Genomic DNA, 18,496 nt, shown 5'->3' on the forward strand with positions numbered 1-18,496 from the left:
TCAACTAAAGTAAACTCGTTTCCCCATTCCGAGGTGGTACAGCTCTTTTTAGACACACCCCCAATTTAGGGGAGTTACATGTACCGCTTTTACCGCATATCAACCTTCCTGCCATTCGTAAATCTCTGGCAGTATGGTACCGGGAATCGAAGCCAGACTCCCGAGAACAGCAACTAATTGTGCTAACCATTATGCTGGCGGACATTATTAACTACAAAACACAGATGTACCGCATGGATTCGACGCGTTTTCATTGCGGAGGTTGTATGGACGAAACTATTCACAAATTTGTGCGATGTCATCAGAGCTGCAATAAGACTTGTACCCACTTCGAAGTGGAATCGTTGTCCTCTGACGAATTACGTTGGGGGGGTCTTATATGCGAAATTTATTTTTTTCATTTTCTTCGTCTCGAAAAGCCAGGGGGTCTAATACACAAGTAAATACGGTATATATCATATTTGCTTTATTTTTTCTGCCCAGGGATAGTTTTACTTCCTCATCATACCAATCCTTCTCTTTCTTTCTTTCTTTCTTTCTCCTAATACCTCCAGGGCTGCAGTTGTTATGGCCTCTTTAATAACCCTCCATGTTTCATCCACTTTTACTGCATTTTTCTGTTTTTCAGTCCTTCTACTTGTTTTTCATATTCCTTTCTCTTTGCATCATCATTAAGTTGCCCCTGGTTATATCCTTTCCTCCTTTCTGCATTACCTCTGACTCTTACAGCAGTTTTTGCTTCAGATTAGCTTTCACTAACTATTGGTCTGAATTAGTATCTGCACCACTATAATTACGAACGTCCTGGACATTTGACGCATGCCTTTTATCAAACAATAATACGGTCTATATGATTCTTGGTATTCCCATCTGATGCCTCCCGTGTTTCTTAATGAATTCTCTCATGTTAAAAAAATTAGTGTATTACTACCAATTACTATATCCTTTATCATAGCAAAATCAGTGAGTTGCAATCCAGTGTCATTACTCTTGAAGTGTAAACTCTGTGCTAATGTGGGTCTAAATACTTCCTCTTGTCCCACCTTTGCACTGAAGTCCCCAATTACTATTTTGATGTTGGGTCTACGTGCCTCATCATATTGCTTCTAAAGTTCTTCATAAAACTGATCCTTTAGTTCGTCTACCTTTTCTTCCATAGGTTGTGTGCACTTGTAAATATATAAATGCAGAAACGGTCCCTAGTTTTCATGACCCAAATTCTTTCATATACTGCCTCATAAGTAAAGAATGCTTCAATTGTTTGGATATCATAACGCCTGTTCCACAGATGTTCTCATTATTTCCACTGTTGATTAATGTATAATAAAATCAATCATCTCAATTTCTCACCATCTAATTTCTTGGAGAACAACAATTTCAACATTGTATTTCCTTAGTTCCTCTTCTATTTCTGCTTTTTTTTTTCTGGCTGCAAGGCTGCAGTAGGCTTCTCTAATCCCAAGTCACTAATACCAATCCATAACCAATTCCTTGCCTAGATCATTTTTCCATTTTATTTGTCAGGTTCATTCTTAATCTTTGTGGCTTCTAAACAAACTTCCCTTTTTTTTAATAGAGGTGTCAGCCTTACACCCAACCCCCAAACCTTATCATCACATTTGGGAGGCCCTACCAGTACCTAATCTGTATTGATTAGGTGGTCAAAATAATAAAATAACTTATTATGTAATTACCGAAGCTACCGCTGGCATAGCTCTCAGGATCTTATGACCAAGCAAACCCCACCACCACAGCAAGGTAAAGATACCATTGATGGGGACATCCAATCATTAGCAAATTAAAAAATACATGAACGAAGAACCCTGGAGAATTAGTTCTAAGACTGCAGGAGGAATACTTGAATCCACTTATCTTCCGGTTCATTGGGTACCCACCACACAAGCAAGCACCTTTGTACCCTGAGGCCCACTATTTTCATTCACAAAGGTGATCAATTAAAATACTGGAAGCTTTCAATCTACAATGGTAATATAAGCATTATGTGACTGGTATTTTTATCATTTTACCAATTAATATAATAATGGTAAATAAATAACATGAAGAAAGTTCAGAGAGAGAGAATGAAATAACTAGTACAGATACCAATACATCTAATTATTAAGATTTCTTCCAGTATAGGACACAGGCACAGAAAAATGAATCAAGATCCATACCCATCAGTAGCAGTGCGGTATATGGTGAGTACTGCATGAGAACGAGATGAGCTGTCGTTGAGCACAGTAGGTCTTGTATGTCTGTTTGACATCCCTCTCTTGAGCAACTCACTGACAGCTTCCACTGTGTCCACAGGCACCAGTGTACGGCAAACTCGTTTTCCTGGAAAAAGTTATTTTGTTTTCTAGATCAAATGCAAATTTCACAAAAAAAATTATGAATTTGTCAAACACATTACCATTACAAAATATTTATTTGAAGAATAATTTCCTGTTGTTAGGAACAACATTAACGTGCACACATAAATTAAATCGGGAGACAAAATATATACAGTAGATAACATGTAGAAAACTGATAACACAGTAGAACCTCAATAGTTCAAAATCAGTTCATTCAAAATCCCGCCTAATTCGAAGAGTAGTCGTTCCCGGAAACATTAGGTACGGTTTTGCATATTACTTAAATTAATTTGAAATACAGATAATTCATAATTCAAAGAACAATGTTGGTCCCATTACCGAAATTCAGACTTTTAAATCAAAACTGCCTCTATATTTTTAAAACATAGTATTTTATAGAGTAATTTAAATTAAAAATTTATCCGCACCATGATAGAACACGTCTTCTGGAATGTGCAGGGGTAACTTTCCACACTTTCACTCACTTCAGTGTGTCTACAATTTGCTTCATATTTGCTAAGTTGGAATGAAATCATTTTTCTTTTGTATTCAGCGTTTTAAGGAACGCCACAATATCACGTAGCAGGCAGGGTGCGGAGAAGCAGAATCCGCGAACAATGGCGATGCCGACAATTCATATGCACCGAAGAATGTTGTCAATGCCCAAGAAATTGCATTGGTTTTATTAATGCCGAGCCCAAACGGACTAACAGTTTCAAAGGAGAGAAGTGTCAGCCGGGAAATCATACAAGGGTGGAGGTCACTGTACTGTGTTGCAATGCACACGGAAGCAAGATACTTCCTCCGCTCGTCATAGGAAAATTCGATAAGCCGCAATGTTTTAATGGAGACAGGTACTTTCCCTGCATGTACAAAGCATCTAAAAAATGCAAAGAGGACAGCAATTCAAAAATTAAAGCATTTGCACAGGGGAGCCAGCATAATTTGTCGTCTTTGAACTGTGTGGTTTTTTCGTTACGTGAGGTTATAATTTTTTGATTTCATAACAACTTGCTACTAAGGGCTGATTGCAGAAACGATGACTAGTTTTAAGCCTTAGGCAACATCTACCTAAACAACGTCTAAATCGAGCACGATCTTCCATTGCATAAACAATGTTCAGCCAATGTCTAACTACACGTGGTTTAAAGTTTCAATATTGGTTTGTAAAAGTATCTTTCATGCAACTCTTTGCTTGCCGCAACCAATGAAATTTATCGGTGCGCACACCAAACGCCAGTCAGCTGTTTGTCTTCCTACACGTTACTCAAATATCGCTAGACATGAGCAGGACTTGCCCACAGATAAGAGTATCACTTTCGGTGGAAATTAAATCTCATAAGATTATCGACGCTAAAGCGACATGCCACCGAACGGGGAAGTGCAGCTTTGATTATAGCGTTGTTACAGCGAGTGTAATCTACTTATAAATACGGTAGCTTCGACGAAGAGAAGATGAAGCAATGGCAATGTGTAACCGAGTGTGTGGTACAAGCCATATAGATGTAGCTTGCATTCTGGAGATCGTAGGTTCGAAACGCATCATCGGCAGCGCTGATGAATGTTTTCCGTAGTTTCCCTATTTTTACACCAGACAAATACTAGGGCTGTTATTATGGCCATGCCTCTTCTTCCCCAACCCTCTTCTTTAAATAATAATCACCATCATCACCACCACTTGCCTTTTCCTATCTGATAGTTGCCGAAAACTTATACGATTATATATATAAAAACCACATACAAGCTACTTTTTAATTTTCACTATAATGTGTGTTTACTTGGCAGTAAATATAAGTGAATCCCTTCCGGCTGATGTATGTGACAGCCCTTTGATGATCGGGACACGTAATTCTGATATATATGTAGTCGAAATGACCTATAATTCCATGGAAATTACCCCATGTATACAGGGTTATTCTAAATGATTGTCGGGGTTATAAAATTCATAACTCACAGTGCAATTGACCTAGGAATATGAATACTGTTTTATTGTGTACTGTAACGCGTAAAGTTATTTTGACATACATAGTACGTTACAAATGCTCGATATGTGCGCCTTGTGACACTCTACACACATCTACTCGATAGTCCACCTCTTCCCACACACGAGTCAACAAGGCAGCGGTGATGCTTTTGAAGGCGGCTTAGATGCGCTGCTTCACTTCCTGAACATCCACCGGTAGAGGAGGAACAAATACCTGATCTTTAACATCCCCACAGGAAGAAATCGCTTGGTGTAAGATCTGGTGAACGTGGTGGAAAGGGTAAGAGCATCAGATCACCTTCCGTTCTGCGTCCCATCCATCAGTGTGGAAGTTCTTGGTTTAAAAATGCTCTAACCTCCCTGTGAAAATGAGGTGGTGCACCATCCTGTTGCAGCACGTAATCATATCTGTCGTCACTCAACTGAGGTAACAGCCATTCTGTGAGCATGTCCAGGTAAGTCAGCCCTGTTACTGTCTGTTCATTGAAGAACCACATGCTCCACATAACAATGGGGGCTCATTGCACCCCAAATGCGAACGTTTTATTTGTTTACCTTTCCACTTACATGAAAAGTAGCTTCGTCACTGAAAACTACTCTGTCAAGAAAACCATCATCTTCTTCAATCCGTTCCTGCAGTGCCATGCAAAAGCTTTGTCATTAGCTATTAGAGCTTAACGCAATTGTAGACGATATGGCTTTACCTTTAGGCACCTTCGTAACATACGCTATACTGTGGTTTGAGGAACTTGCAGTTCCCTGCTACATCTCGTAGTTGATTCCTTAGGACTACAGAGATAAACGCCCCTAATCCGATTCACATCCGCTTCTGACACAGCGGGACGCCCACTGCTTTTCCCTTTGCACAAACAACCTGTATCCACAAATTGTGCGTGCCATCTGCGAACAGAGTTGTCGGAAGGAGGCTCCTTCCCGTAATTTGTCCAAAAATGGCGCTGGACTCTGGTAACGGATCGGTGTTGATGAAATTCAGAAGTACAGAAAGCTTTCTCCTTATCCCTAACCGCCATTTTGTTAATCACTGCCATTACTGCCATCTGTTGGTAACTTATGTACTACAGTTGATGCAAAACAAAACTTTGGGAGTTTGTCTAACCATTACTGCAACAATAAAAATGGTACGTTTTCCACGTTTTCAAAAAAAAAATTCATGAAACCCTGACAATCATTTAGAATAACCCTGTATAATAAAACATATCGGTTGCCAATAACTTTATTCAAGTTGACAGTTACCAGACTGTCACTTTGTCAGTCTCAAGAAACAAGTATCTTGAAAAGCAAAACCTTATTTTAAGATCTATCTCCCCGTACATGTCAAATAAATTGCTGCGATTTAGCAGCAAACAACCCACAGACAGGCTGTCGGACTAACCTTTCTTCCCAGAATCGTCTCAACGTGATAATACAAATTGCATGTTTCATGGTACATAACCTCCGATTGTGATTCACTCCTCTCGTTTGAGGTTATTAAACAGTGCTCTCGGCAGTGTTTAAACATGACCAGTTGAAAATCGGTTTTAGACAGTGTCTAAGTGATAAATAACGTCTCTGCAATGCGGCAGCCATATTTAGGTATTGTTTAACTGTAGACATCGTCTAAACACCATTTCTGCAATCAGCCCTAAGTATTTATACCAAAGTGAGAAAAATACTTGTCAGTTACTATTCTAATGTTGATTTGGAAAAATCGAACTAACTACTTATTAAATTAGTAACAATAATTTAAATTAATAATAAAATTAATTATCCTGCGCCGCATATAGTGGCATTAATTACGAATATATACTTTCTCCGTAATATGCATCTTCGTAATTAGTATTAGACAAAAAACAAAATTATACCATATGGTAGGAATTAGTTGTTAAGATATATAACCTGAATCTTAACCTTTGCGTCCAGGTTATATTTTCAGTCTTTTTATTTTCTACAACAATTTCTGAGTTTTGTTACATAGTTAATTTTAACATTTCTTTGCATGTGTAGATTTCAGTCCTAATTCTGTTTTTGACCTGAACTTCCACATTATAGCTTCGTAAGAGTCTGATATTGAACTCTAGTAATACAATTGCAAAAGGAATAGCACTAAACAAACAAAAACACTAGGGAACACATATACCACCATGCTAAATTTCACTATATTTTCAATAACCTTGTTACTAACGCAATAAAAATATTACTACATCTTTCGCATAACAATACTGTCGTTAAAATCCATTGGTAGTATGCAAGAAAAGATTTAATTTCTAGTTTGCAAAACTGCAGCCTATGCATCTGGCTGTTTATCTGACAGTTGTATTATCCGCACACTTTATGTTGGTGCATTTGTGTACGGGTTTGAGGAGTAAGGAGGGAGCTGTCCCGGTATCGATAGTGTTGGCTGGTGCTGCCAACTGAATGAAAATGAAATCTGAATTGAATCGAGAATATGATCGATCGATATGAAATTTCTAAACCGTTATCATCTTAAGCCAACAACTATGTCACATACACATTACATAACATTATAAAACATTGCTCGATGCGAATCTTGTTCCTAGCATGAATTCTATACTTTGGCTTTGTGGTGTAAACAACAACAGTACTAGTACATAAAGTGTACGCCAGATGTCGCACAACGATGCTTAAGCGATTCATTGTTTGTGTTTCAAAGGTCGACCGATTCAGCACTAGGGTGTAAATGCACCAAGATAAAGAGTGCGGATAATAGTACAGGTGACGCGGCAAGGATTGGCATTTCTGAATTATAAGTTGGCAGTTAATTTGAAATTGTATAATTCGAAGTCTGATTTTTGTGTCCCAACGATTTTGAATTAACAAGGTTTTAGTGTATATCTAATTATTAAGATTTCATGTACCAATGTATTAATCAACACAACAAGTAAGCCACCTCATAATTAGGACTGTAAGAATTTAGAAAAACTGAAACAATAAAGGATCAGATAGGAAATTAACTACTCAGATCTTAAGTGGCAGGCAATCAGGAAAAGGCTTAAACTGGTAGCCAGTGCCCCTGTTAAAATTGTTTCTTTTTTATTTTTATTCTTTCTTCATATTCCCACCACTTACTGAATAATCTTAGACTTATTGTACTGTAAATGAATAAAGGATCAAACATACTGGAATATGTCATGACTCAAAGATACGTGACATGCCGGGTTATTACCAATTTGACTGGTAGGAATGGATATTTGTTTTAAGTACCTTGATGTGAGTTGCAATGGATTACATGTTTAACCAATGTACATTTTGTCACAAGCAGAAGAAATGTTGTCAACCCAGGATGTAATAGTAGGATCTGTACCAAAAAAGATGACAAATGGTTGTAACAGTGCCAAAAATGGTAGCTATAGTGTGCTTGTAAAGGATTTTAACCATTCTGTCTGTGGTATGATGGATGTATTTCTTTTTATTTGCTTTACATTGCACCGATACAGGTAGTTCTTAAGACCGGTCTCCACTGATTAACATTTAACACCAACATGTTAAATTTAACATGTTACAATTGACATGTATATTGTGATTGTGTCTTCCAATTGACTTTGCATGTTAACTCAGAATGTTGAGGTTAACACTTTTAACATGTTGGCGTGTTTTCCACTCCAAGTGGAAAACATGTCAAGTCAATTCGTTGTTCGGGAGATGTTGGCACAGCTTCGGCAACTTCCTTTCCGTTTCCATATCAACAGATAGCCAAACGATGCAAACGATGTGCTTCTCGTGAAGTAGGATTATAGTTAAAACACTCCGCAACACTCATTCTCTTTGTTATAAGCTACAAATACAGTACTGGTACCGATACGCGCACGTGTGTCGTTCTCTCTGCACTATACTAAAATTTATAGTCAGAAATGGAGTAGAGCAAGATTACTTTGGACTTAATTAATGATATAATAGAAAGGCCTTGTTTGTGGGATGTCTCATCATAGGAATCCAGTGATAAAGCGAAGTAAGCCGACATTTTCCAGGAATTCTAAATTATCTATAATTGTTCCCGAGAGTGCATCGAAAAAACCTAGCGTTCCTCCGCTACCAGTACAGTCGAGTATTGCAAAAAAAAAAAAAAAAAAATTTCAGAAAAGTCGGGAGCGGACAAAATTTATACTTCAAAATGGTTTGCTTTTGAAGCAATGAGCAGGATGACGGGAGGAAATGTGTCTAATAGAACTGCATTTCTAAATCATAACAAGAAGCAACAGTGGCAATAACAAAGGCAAAATCCTCTTCATCTGAGTCCATTGTCCTTGTCTGAAAATACCAGACACCACCTAAATGTATTACCACAAATTGATATGATGAACTACCTATATATAAACAAAGAAAGTCAAGTTTAACATGTTTATTAAGTGTGGACACAATGTTAAATGAAACAGTATTCAACATTTAACATGTTGATGGTGTCACCAGTTAACATTTAACATGTTGTTGTTAAATGTTAATCAGTGGAGACCGGCCTTTATGGCGACAATGGGATAGAAAAAGGCTAGGAGTGGGAAGGAAGCAACCGTGGCCTTCATTAAGGTCAAACCCAGCATTTGCCTGGTGTGAAAATATATTCGATCCAAGGAAGAAAGCCAGTTTCCTTCAATCTTATTGTTCCCTCTGAGAAACAGGGCTTTACAAATTTGAACATTGTTGAACCAATTACCTATGTACATGGCTTTGCCTCTAAATTATAGATTTCCATCTGGATACCAGTTAACTTATAAATTTATACTGTATTGCTTTAGTGGTGAGTGTTGTGAGATGTAACTTTTCTGCTGGATGGGACAATCTGCATGGAGATAGTGATTTGTGCAGGTAAGCTATTGGGAGACAGTGTGCCCTAGGGAGTTACCTGCCTTTTTTCTTACTGGAACACACAAGAAAGGTTGCTATTCATTTCAATCCACCTCCACAGAAAATTTAATTGTAGGGTGACATAGAAACCAAACCAAAAAAAATGAACAAAGTGTTTTCCAATGGGTAATTCTAGATTTAATTCATTAAGAAACAATGATTTACAAAAACAGGAGGCCAAGTTGCCAACCTAAATATGCTGACTTCAATTATTTTGGATATAAAACTTCGACTCGAATAGAAGAGCAACAGTGCTCTTCCATTTTCTTGACATCATCTCTAGTGCATGGGCAGTCAAAACTCTTTTCAAATATGCTGATGGTGGTTTAACCCCAGAAGTCTGCCTGACCAACCCTTGCCCCATTCTCTATGGAGTCAGGTATGATACTTGTTTAACACTGCACTAACACAACAAAGGTTTTTGGTAATGGAGAGAAGGGAAAGAGCTAGGATTAGGAAGGTAGCGGCTGTGGCATTAAGGTACAGCCCCAGCATTTGCCTGATGTGAAAACGGGAAACCATGGAAAACCACGTTCAGGGCTGCCAATGGTCGGATTCAAACCCAATATCTTCCAAATGCAAGCTCACAGCTGCACGACCCTAACCGCACGGCCAACTCACTTGGTGGGTTGGGTATGAAGTACGATGAATCTACACGGCAAGTTTTTATAACCAGAAGTCTTCCAGGCATCAATCTCGTCAGAGGGGTTAATGAGATGAAATGAATAATGTGATATACTACAGTAGGAAGGGAGAGGGTGAAACCCAGTGCAGGCACATAGCCCACTCCTTTTGAATAGCACCAACGGGTCTGCTCAAGGCGAAATAACCCCATCCTACGTAAGAATCACCGTCAACAGCGTCATATGCCCTCACTCCATATGAAAACTGCAGAGAGGTTTGGAATTGAGGCTTTTGGCATGCAATTAGTGATTAGAAATTTTATATAACCACCTCTCTTACCCTGCCGGCCAACATTCTGGTGGAACAACACTCAAACTGGCTAACCATGGGGTTAACTATATAGACTTGAGCCTTAACGATCATGGCCACCAGGCAGGCGATTTAACCCTTGAAGTGACAATGGTAACTTATGATTGATGGTTATGAATTTCATGTTTTTGGTCCGTATTGAACTGAGAATAATATATAAGTAATAATAATAACAACGTAAACGTTTCCACCTTTTCAATACTACAATATATTCACAAAATTACAAATTACACGGTACTAGTTTCGACCCATCTAGGGGTCATCATCAGCCGTATTGGAGCAAAGATCACTTGTGGCGAAATCCTAAGAAAATGTTATTTTAAAGAATAACAACTGAAATGAGATGTTATGGTAATAGTTAATAATACAAGGAATATACATACTAAGAGGTTTTTAACAAAGAATAAAGTATAAATGGGGTGTTGTAAAAATTATAATCATGGAAATCAGTAAGTTCTTGTATTGAAATGAAATATGGCTTAGGAAGAGGGCTTAAGGTGGGGCTGAAGGGTGCGGGAGAAAGTGTAATTGTCTTGGAAAAGTACCTTTGATTAAATTTAGGATTGAGTTTAGGTTGGCTGCATTATTGTTTCTGAGGAAAGTGATAAATAGATCGAAGAGTATGTTGGGTTTCTCTGAGATTTCATTGAGATTGTGACTGGCATTAAAGTATTGATCTAGGTGTATGTAGTAATTTTCCATTATGTTGAGTAAAGGGCCCTTGTTTGCTAATACGAGGATGTCCATGTCTTGTTCAATATTGGTGAAATTATGGTTATAATCTTGCATGTGTTGGCCGATGGCTGAAAACCTGTTGTATTTTATTGCGTTAGTGTGCTCGTGGTATCTGATAATGAAGTTTCTCCCGGTTTGCCCGATGTAGGTTTTTTTTTACAGGTGGTACATTTGATCCTATAAACTCCTGATTTAAAAAAAAACTGCTGGTCTTGTTGATGTGTGAAGTATTGTATAAAACGTTCATGTTCTTATTGTTGGTTTTGAAGGCTATTTTAACGCCTTGTTTCTTAAAGATGTTGGTTAACTTGTAGATATCATTGTTGAACGTGAAGGTGGAAAATGTTAGAGGTTTGGTTATTTCTTTTTTGAGGGTAGTTTTTGGGCGATGTTTGTGTTTATTGATTATCCTTTCTATAAAATGATTGCTGAAGCCGTTGAATTTTGCGATTCCGCGGATTGTGTTGAGTTCGTTTTTTAGATCTTTATTGGACATAGGTATGCTGAAGGCTCGGTGAACTAGGCTGTTGTATGTGGCTCAACAATATTGATCCTCATATCAAATTCACACTAGAATCCGAATCAAATCAAAAAATCAACTTTCTAGATTTAACCATCACTAGAAACTCAGATTCTTTCAGTTATAAAATTTTCAGAAAACCCACTCAAACAGCCTCCACCATTCGCCAAGATTCAGTGCACCCCCAGTCCCACAAACGAACCACATACAACAGCCTAGTTCACCGAGCCTTCAGCATACCTATGTCCAATAAAGATCTAAAAAACGAACTCAACACAATCCGCGGAATCGCAAAATTCAACGGCTTCAGCAATCATTTTATAGAAAGGATAATCAATAAACACAAACATCGCCCAAAAACTACCCTCAAAAAAGAAATAACCAAACCTCTAACATTTTCCACCTCCACGTTCAACAATGATATCTACAAGTTAACCAACATCTTTAAGAAACAAGGCGTTAAAATAGCCTTCAAAACCAACAATAAGAACATGAACGTTTTATACAATACTTCACACATCAACAAGACCAGCAGTTTTTTAAAATCAGGAGTTTATAGGATCAAATGTACCACCTGTAAAAAAACCTACATCGGGCAAACCGGGAGAAACTTCATTATCAGATACCACGAGCACACTAACGCAATAAAATACAACAGGTTTTCAGCCATCGGCCAACACATGCAAGATTATAACCATAATTTCACCAATATTGAACAAGACATGGACATCCTCGTATTAGCAAACAAGGGCCCTTTACTCAACATAATGGAAAATTACTACATACACCTAGATCAATACTTTAATGCTAGTCACAATCTCAATGAAATCTCAAGAGAAACCCAACATACTCTTCGATCTATTTATCACTTTCCTCAGAAACAATAATGCAGCCAACCTAAACTCAATCCTAAATTTAATCAAAGGTACTTTTCCAAGACAATTACACTTTCTCCCGCACCCTTCAGCCCCACCTTAAGCCCTCTTCCTAAGCCATATTTCATTTCAATACAAGAACTTACTGATTTCCATGATTATAATTTTTACAACACCCCATTTATACTTTATTCTTTGTTAAAAACCTCTTAGTATGTATATTCCTTGTATTATTAACTATTACCATAACATCTCATTTCAGTTGTTATTCTTTAAAATAACATTTTCTTAGGATTTCGCCACAAATGATCTTTGCTCCAATACGGCTGATGATGACCCCTAGATGGGTCGAAGCTAGTACCGTGTAATTTGTAATTTTGTGAATATATTGTAGTATTGAAAAGGTGGAAACGTTTATGTTGTTATTATTATTACTTATATATTAACTTATGATGTTGCAGCCATTTTCAGTAAGTTTTAAATGTTTAAAATTAAAAATACAAATCTACAGTATATTATGAAAGTAAGTGCTCAACTATTTTACATCCTTAAAAAGCTAAAGCAATGAGTATGATGATGCATCAAAGATGTAAATTCCCAGTTGCATACGACACCCTTTCAGAACAATGGAACCAATCCACCAATCACATGCAGAGTTTCAACACAGAGCAGATATCGCATCTTCTTACATGAGGATGGAAAATTCCCACACTCTGACAAACTTTTTCATATTCAGTGTCTTAAAACAATGTACTGCACCCTTGGACAAAGGCTGGGTTAAATGTCATCAAGGTAATATTTTGATCTCAGTACACTGCTCCAAATAGCAGTTCTCTTAATGCTGCAAATCACCAATTACCTTGAGACCAAGATTGTATCACTAATAGAGAACTGTGGAAAAAGTTCAGATGCTGTGGAGAATGTTCACCATTAAAATATTTTTACCACTTTATAAGGTGTGGGAATTAAAGGTAATATTTTAAGGCTGCGTGTGTGAAAAGGAGGGTCTTTGTTTCAAGAACTGCATGATAATGTGAAGAGAACTGTCTGATCACCTCACAGGAGGCCAGATGCTTCATTTCTCACAACTTGCTGACGCCAAAATGAACCCTCGTTTTGGGTGTTCTGGTCTACGTCAGAGAGTGTGGGAATTTTCCATCCTCGTGTAAGAAGATGTGAGATCTGCTCTGTGTTGAAACTCTGCATGTGATTGGTGGATTGGTTCCGTTGTTCTGAAAGGGTGCCGTATGCAACTGAGAATTTACATCTTTGATGCAAAAGCTAGCATCCGTCATTCTCATCATGGTTCTCAGTCAAAGTGGTTCTCTTTCGTTTGAGCTCTTGCTTCACAGGGTGAGTTCACGATCATGGGATGAGGCAAATTTTCTTTTCTTTATAATGTCGCAAATTAACTCATATCTCTCACAGGAATTCTATGGCGCTGTCTCGCATCTTCAATGATTTAATTTAGTTGAAATAGCACTTTTCAGCACTGATACATTTTTGTTTGGAAGCAAGCAACCTTACCATATAACTTGTAAAGTAAAAGTCATGTCATTCATTGTATTTTCCTTTGTTTGCCTGTTTTCTGTAGAATGGGCATAGCCCACTGTATAACAGAATCTTAAATTCAAACTGAAGACTCTGTCAAACAGAAAGAAAACTGTACGCGCAGAAAAAAATGACTGCGTATAGTCGTGGACTGGGATAGCCCAACAAAACGCAGATAAGCCAGGGCAAACCAGTCACAATCAAGTGAGTACCAACTTCATTCCATTGTTTGTGTGTTTCTTTCTTTCGTTAACTTGTGTTTTCATTTTTTTTTTTTTTGTTTTAATCAAATGTCCTGCAGTTCCTCCGATGAAGAATTACTTCTGTTCATTTTGGGCCAAGCAAAACAAAAAGTAAATGGGTACGTGAAATAAATTTTAAAAGAGAGGAGTTCGGCAAGTTTCACCGACTGTGCTGTGAATTGAGTTCATATGAAGAACGGTTTTTCACATATTTTCGAATGTCTAAAGAACAATTTGAGAACTTGCATACTCTCCTAGAACCTAAAATATCAAAACTGACCACTAACTGGAAGAAACCCATTGGGATGAAGGAAAGGCTCGAAATCTGCTCGAGATAAAATTTTAAAATGGATGCCGTTATGCATCACTAGACCAAGCGCCAAAAGTTTGTTGCGAGATAATCGCGTTTAAATTTGGTTCTTTGTGTAAATTCGAGCGAACATAATTTTGCTAAATATGGTATTACTGGCGTTGTAGGATAATAGATTGTACCTTCTCACCAAATTTCAACATTTGTATACTCGCACTAAATAGATTTTCTTGAAGAAATGGCGCTTAGTCTACTGATGCAATTTAAGGTTTTTCTCAAGTGCGAATAATGTATCACGATGCTACACCAATAACCCCCAACTGTTGAGTATCTACTGAATAAAACTTCAAAAAATATAACGTGGCGGCAGCCATGATTAAAAACTGAATCTCCTACTGTCTGAAAAGGCCCGCTAAGTGCTTGATCCACCACGAGCCGTGCCACAACTCCGGTACATTATTCAATTTTTAGATGGAGAAATTCTAGAAGGGAAGCTATTCTCTAAAGTCGTTGCTATGACAATTTACTGATTTGAGGAATTTCAACTTATCTGCGTCAAATACTTTGGTAAGACATGAGACATTGTAGTCTGTACAATTTTTGAATGGATTTTCCTTCACGATAGGCCTATTATATTCTGAGAGTACAGTATTGACGTGATATTTTTTAGCCTTGTTTTGTTTTGCTTGAGACAGAAAATGTGATTAAAGATATTTTCTCCCATAAATACACACAAATCACTGGACAGGTAATAAGATTGTTGCTCTCAGTTCATTCAATCTCGAAATCAGGATCTCCATTAAACCTATCTACGTCATCCACGATGTCAGAATCTGCTTGAAGATTCTGGTAACATTGTTTGGCATCTGCAGGTATTAGGTGTATCAGCGAACCAAAGTCTCTTAGTTTGGCTTCAGAGATAATACGTTTTCCTTTTGGCCAAAAAGGTATTAATGCCTGGTGAAAGGGAACTCTACTTTCCCGTGGTCGTCCCTGTCTTGACTTATTTAGGTTTACTTCCTGAGATTCACCATCAAATTCTAGAGAATGATTCTCAGACGCAACCTTCTCAGTAAGCTGCATTAGTAGCATTGTCCTTCTCCTTAGTTTTGGAAGTACTTGATACATCGCTGAACTTCGTCACTTGATAAACCACTCAATGTATCACCACGTAAAAATGTCAGCACTCTCGAAAACGCGGACTCCCTCGCTGTCATCCGCGCCCAATATGAGGAATGTGGCGCTTGGTCCAACGATGCAAACTGAAACATCGCATAGTCTACTGATGCAATATACATTTTTACTATTTCCCGCTTTGTCGCTTAGGTTTTCTGTTTACTAACAACTAACGGCCTCTTGTAATGCAGTGGGGAATTTTTTATAAGTAGTTCAAGCCTTCCTCTACAAGATGGCGCTAAAATCTCAATTTTCGTCAAATGGCGCTTAGTCTACTGATGCATAACGGCATCCAAATTATACTTTTTATATACTATTTATTAATTCTTTTTACAAAATCGTACATTAAAAAAAAACAATACATTTAAGTCAGTAAAAGTACACGCGGTCCAAATACATATCATTGGTGAAATTTTCGTAAAACCCTCTTGCTGAATCTGTAGAAGGTGCATTTATATAATTTGTATAGTACCTCCCTTCATCAGAGTTTGGACTGGTGTGCCAGGATGAAATGCTTGAGCTAAACGGAGATGATGGAGGTGGATTTTCATCATCCAAGTCATGCAGTTCAGCCCGACCAAACAATTAATAATTATAATGTTATTTGCTTTACGTCCCACGAACTACTTTTACGGTTTTCGGAGACGCCGAGGTGCCAGAATTTTGTCCCACAGGAGTTCTTTTGTGTGCCGGTAAATCTACCGACATGAGGCTGACGTATCTGAGCACCTTCAAATACCACCAGACTGAGCCAGGATCGAACTTGCCAAGTGACCAAACAATTGGGCCATGTCCATTTTCATTAGTGTTCAAGTTCAAGATGAAATTTTTCTAAAACGTCTCTGCATAGTAATCGATACAGTAAGATCTCTCTTCTGTTTTGACTCCCTTTTGCTGTCCAGATATCGTAAAATAATATCAACATCAGGAATGATTTCTTTTTCTTTGACCTTTTTTCTTGGAGGCGGTGGCATTTCAGGATAATCTGCCACATCCCCGTCACTGTTCGCGGGAACAGATTGTCTCATTGGACTTCGGCACATTTGACTCGGTTGGCCGCGGAGAAACTTTATCCCGGAGGAACTCCAAATTTGCAACCTATGGACATTTCTTCGCCGAACCAGTGGCTTCTCTCCAAAACTTTAGATACTTAACATAGGAATCCCTCAAGTTTTTCCACTTGAGTTTCAGAAGTTTACCTGAAACAAACAGAATGAAACAGTATTTTTAAAGAAAGGAAACAGAAATAGACAAGTTTATAAAATCATTTAGTCTAAAATTAATAATTTTTATGTTTAAGATTTTAGTTTTACGTTCTTGAAGTTCACTGTTTGTTGTTTATGCTGTATGTTTTCATTGTGTCAGATATTTGGCTACAGGTGATTCCCATCATAATATAGTTTTCTCCTTCTGTGTTGGATGCACTACTGTTTCCAGCATTCAGTAGTTAAAGAAGTATACATGGAGATATGGAATGTTCTACAACCATTGCACTTGGCCCCTCCAATGGAGGTGGTTTGGAGAAAATCTGAAGTTGGGTTTAAAGAACGATGGAACTTTCCCAACTGCATAGGGAGCATAGATGGTAAACGCGTGGAAATTAAATGCCCTAATGAGAGCAGTTCATGTTTATTTTGTTATACAAACTTTTTTCAAGCGTTCTTTTGGCTATAGCTGATCCTTACTACAATTTCATTGTTGTTGATACAGGTAGTTATGAGCGGCACAGTGATAGCACCATCTTCGAGAATTCCTCTTTCTATCACAATTTTGTTGATAACGAAACAATTCTGCCTCCTAAGCCTGGGAGAGATACCCCGGTCCTGCATGTGTTTGTAGGTGATGAAGGATTCAAATTACAAACTTTTTTTTTGATGCGTCCTTTCCCAAAACAGGCAGTCATTGATAATTTAGAAAGAAGAGCATACAATAAACGGCAGTGTCGAGCTCAATGTGTTGTTGAAAATGCCTTTGGCATTTTAGCTCAAAAGTGGCATACATTCTTTAGACCTATCGAGTGTGATGTTGATACTGCTGTTCACATTGTTCAAGCTGCATGCTGTCTTCACAATTTTATAAGAACTAACACAGACAATGTCACTTCTGATGAGAGAGAATTATCAGAAGAATCAGCCTGCCAATGCTATCTCCACTTCAAGACGATAGAGAAAAAGGTCCTGTGATGCCACCCGTGTTGTACAGAACCATTTTGTTCATTATTTCATGAATAATTGAGTGAATACGTAATTAATAAAGACACCAAAGTTTTTGAATCAAGATTTCAAACAGTTTACGAACATTATACTTTTCCTATGTTGCAGGGTTTTCTTTTTTGTTTCCAACCAAATTTATAATACGAAGTAAATGAAACATTTGTTCGTTGAAAAATGTGAAATAAAGTCGTGGTTGATTATTTACTTCATCTAAACATTAAAGGGATTTTATGACATAGTTCCCAAAACCTGTTTTCAACAATCCGATGTTTCCTTAAATTCATTTAATAGGAAAAAATTATAAACAAGAAACCAACTGTGAATCAGTCTGACCAACTAGTGAATTACAACAATTATATTTTATACTTTTTATTGATATTTTTGTCATGTATTGTTTGTATTTTGCAATTTTGTATGCTAGGGTCTAATATTAATTAATATAAATTATGTAACTTACTGCTTTGACCAAGTTCTTCCCCAATCTCACTCCATGCTTCCCCTTTCTTCACTACATCCCTGTAGCCTTTATGGCTCATATCTTATTACAAAAACACATTCCTGAATCAGGTCAATCAAATTCTCTGTTTCATCAGCCATTTATTTCCTTCAGTCCGAATGGAAAATTCTAAATTCCCATGGAGGGAATTAGATATTTTTCACCAATAGAGCATGTCAAAAACATATCA

General features: G+C 37.6%; 1 protein-coding gene across 1 annotated transcript in view; it reads right to left on the reverse strand.

Annotated features, from left to right (window-relative positions):
* Positions 1-18,496, reverse strand: part of LOC136879371 (chromosome-associated kinesin KIF4B) — a 174,446-nt gene that overhangs the window by 113,354 nt on the left and 42,596 nt on the right. Inside the window, exon 4 of the mRNA XM_067153187.2 lies at positions 2,175-2,337. Within this exon, the coding sequence (XP_067009288.1) occupies positions 2,175-2,337 (163 nt within the window). The remainder of the gene's footprint in view (positions 1-2,174; positions 2,338-18,496) is intronic.

This window comes from Anabrus simplex, chromosome 8 (genome assembly GCF_040414725.1).
Source record: "Anabrus simplex isolate iqAnaSimp1 chromosome 8, ASM4041472v1, whole genome shotgun sequence".
Lineage (NCBI taxonomy): Eukaryota > Metazoa > Arthropoda > Insecta > Orthoptera > Tettigoniidae > Anabrus > Anabrus simplex.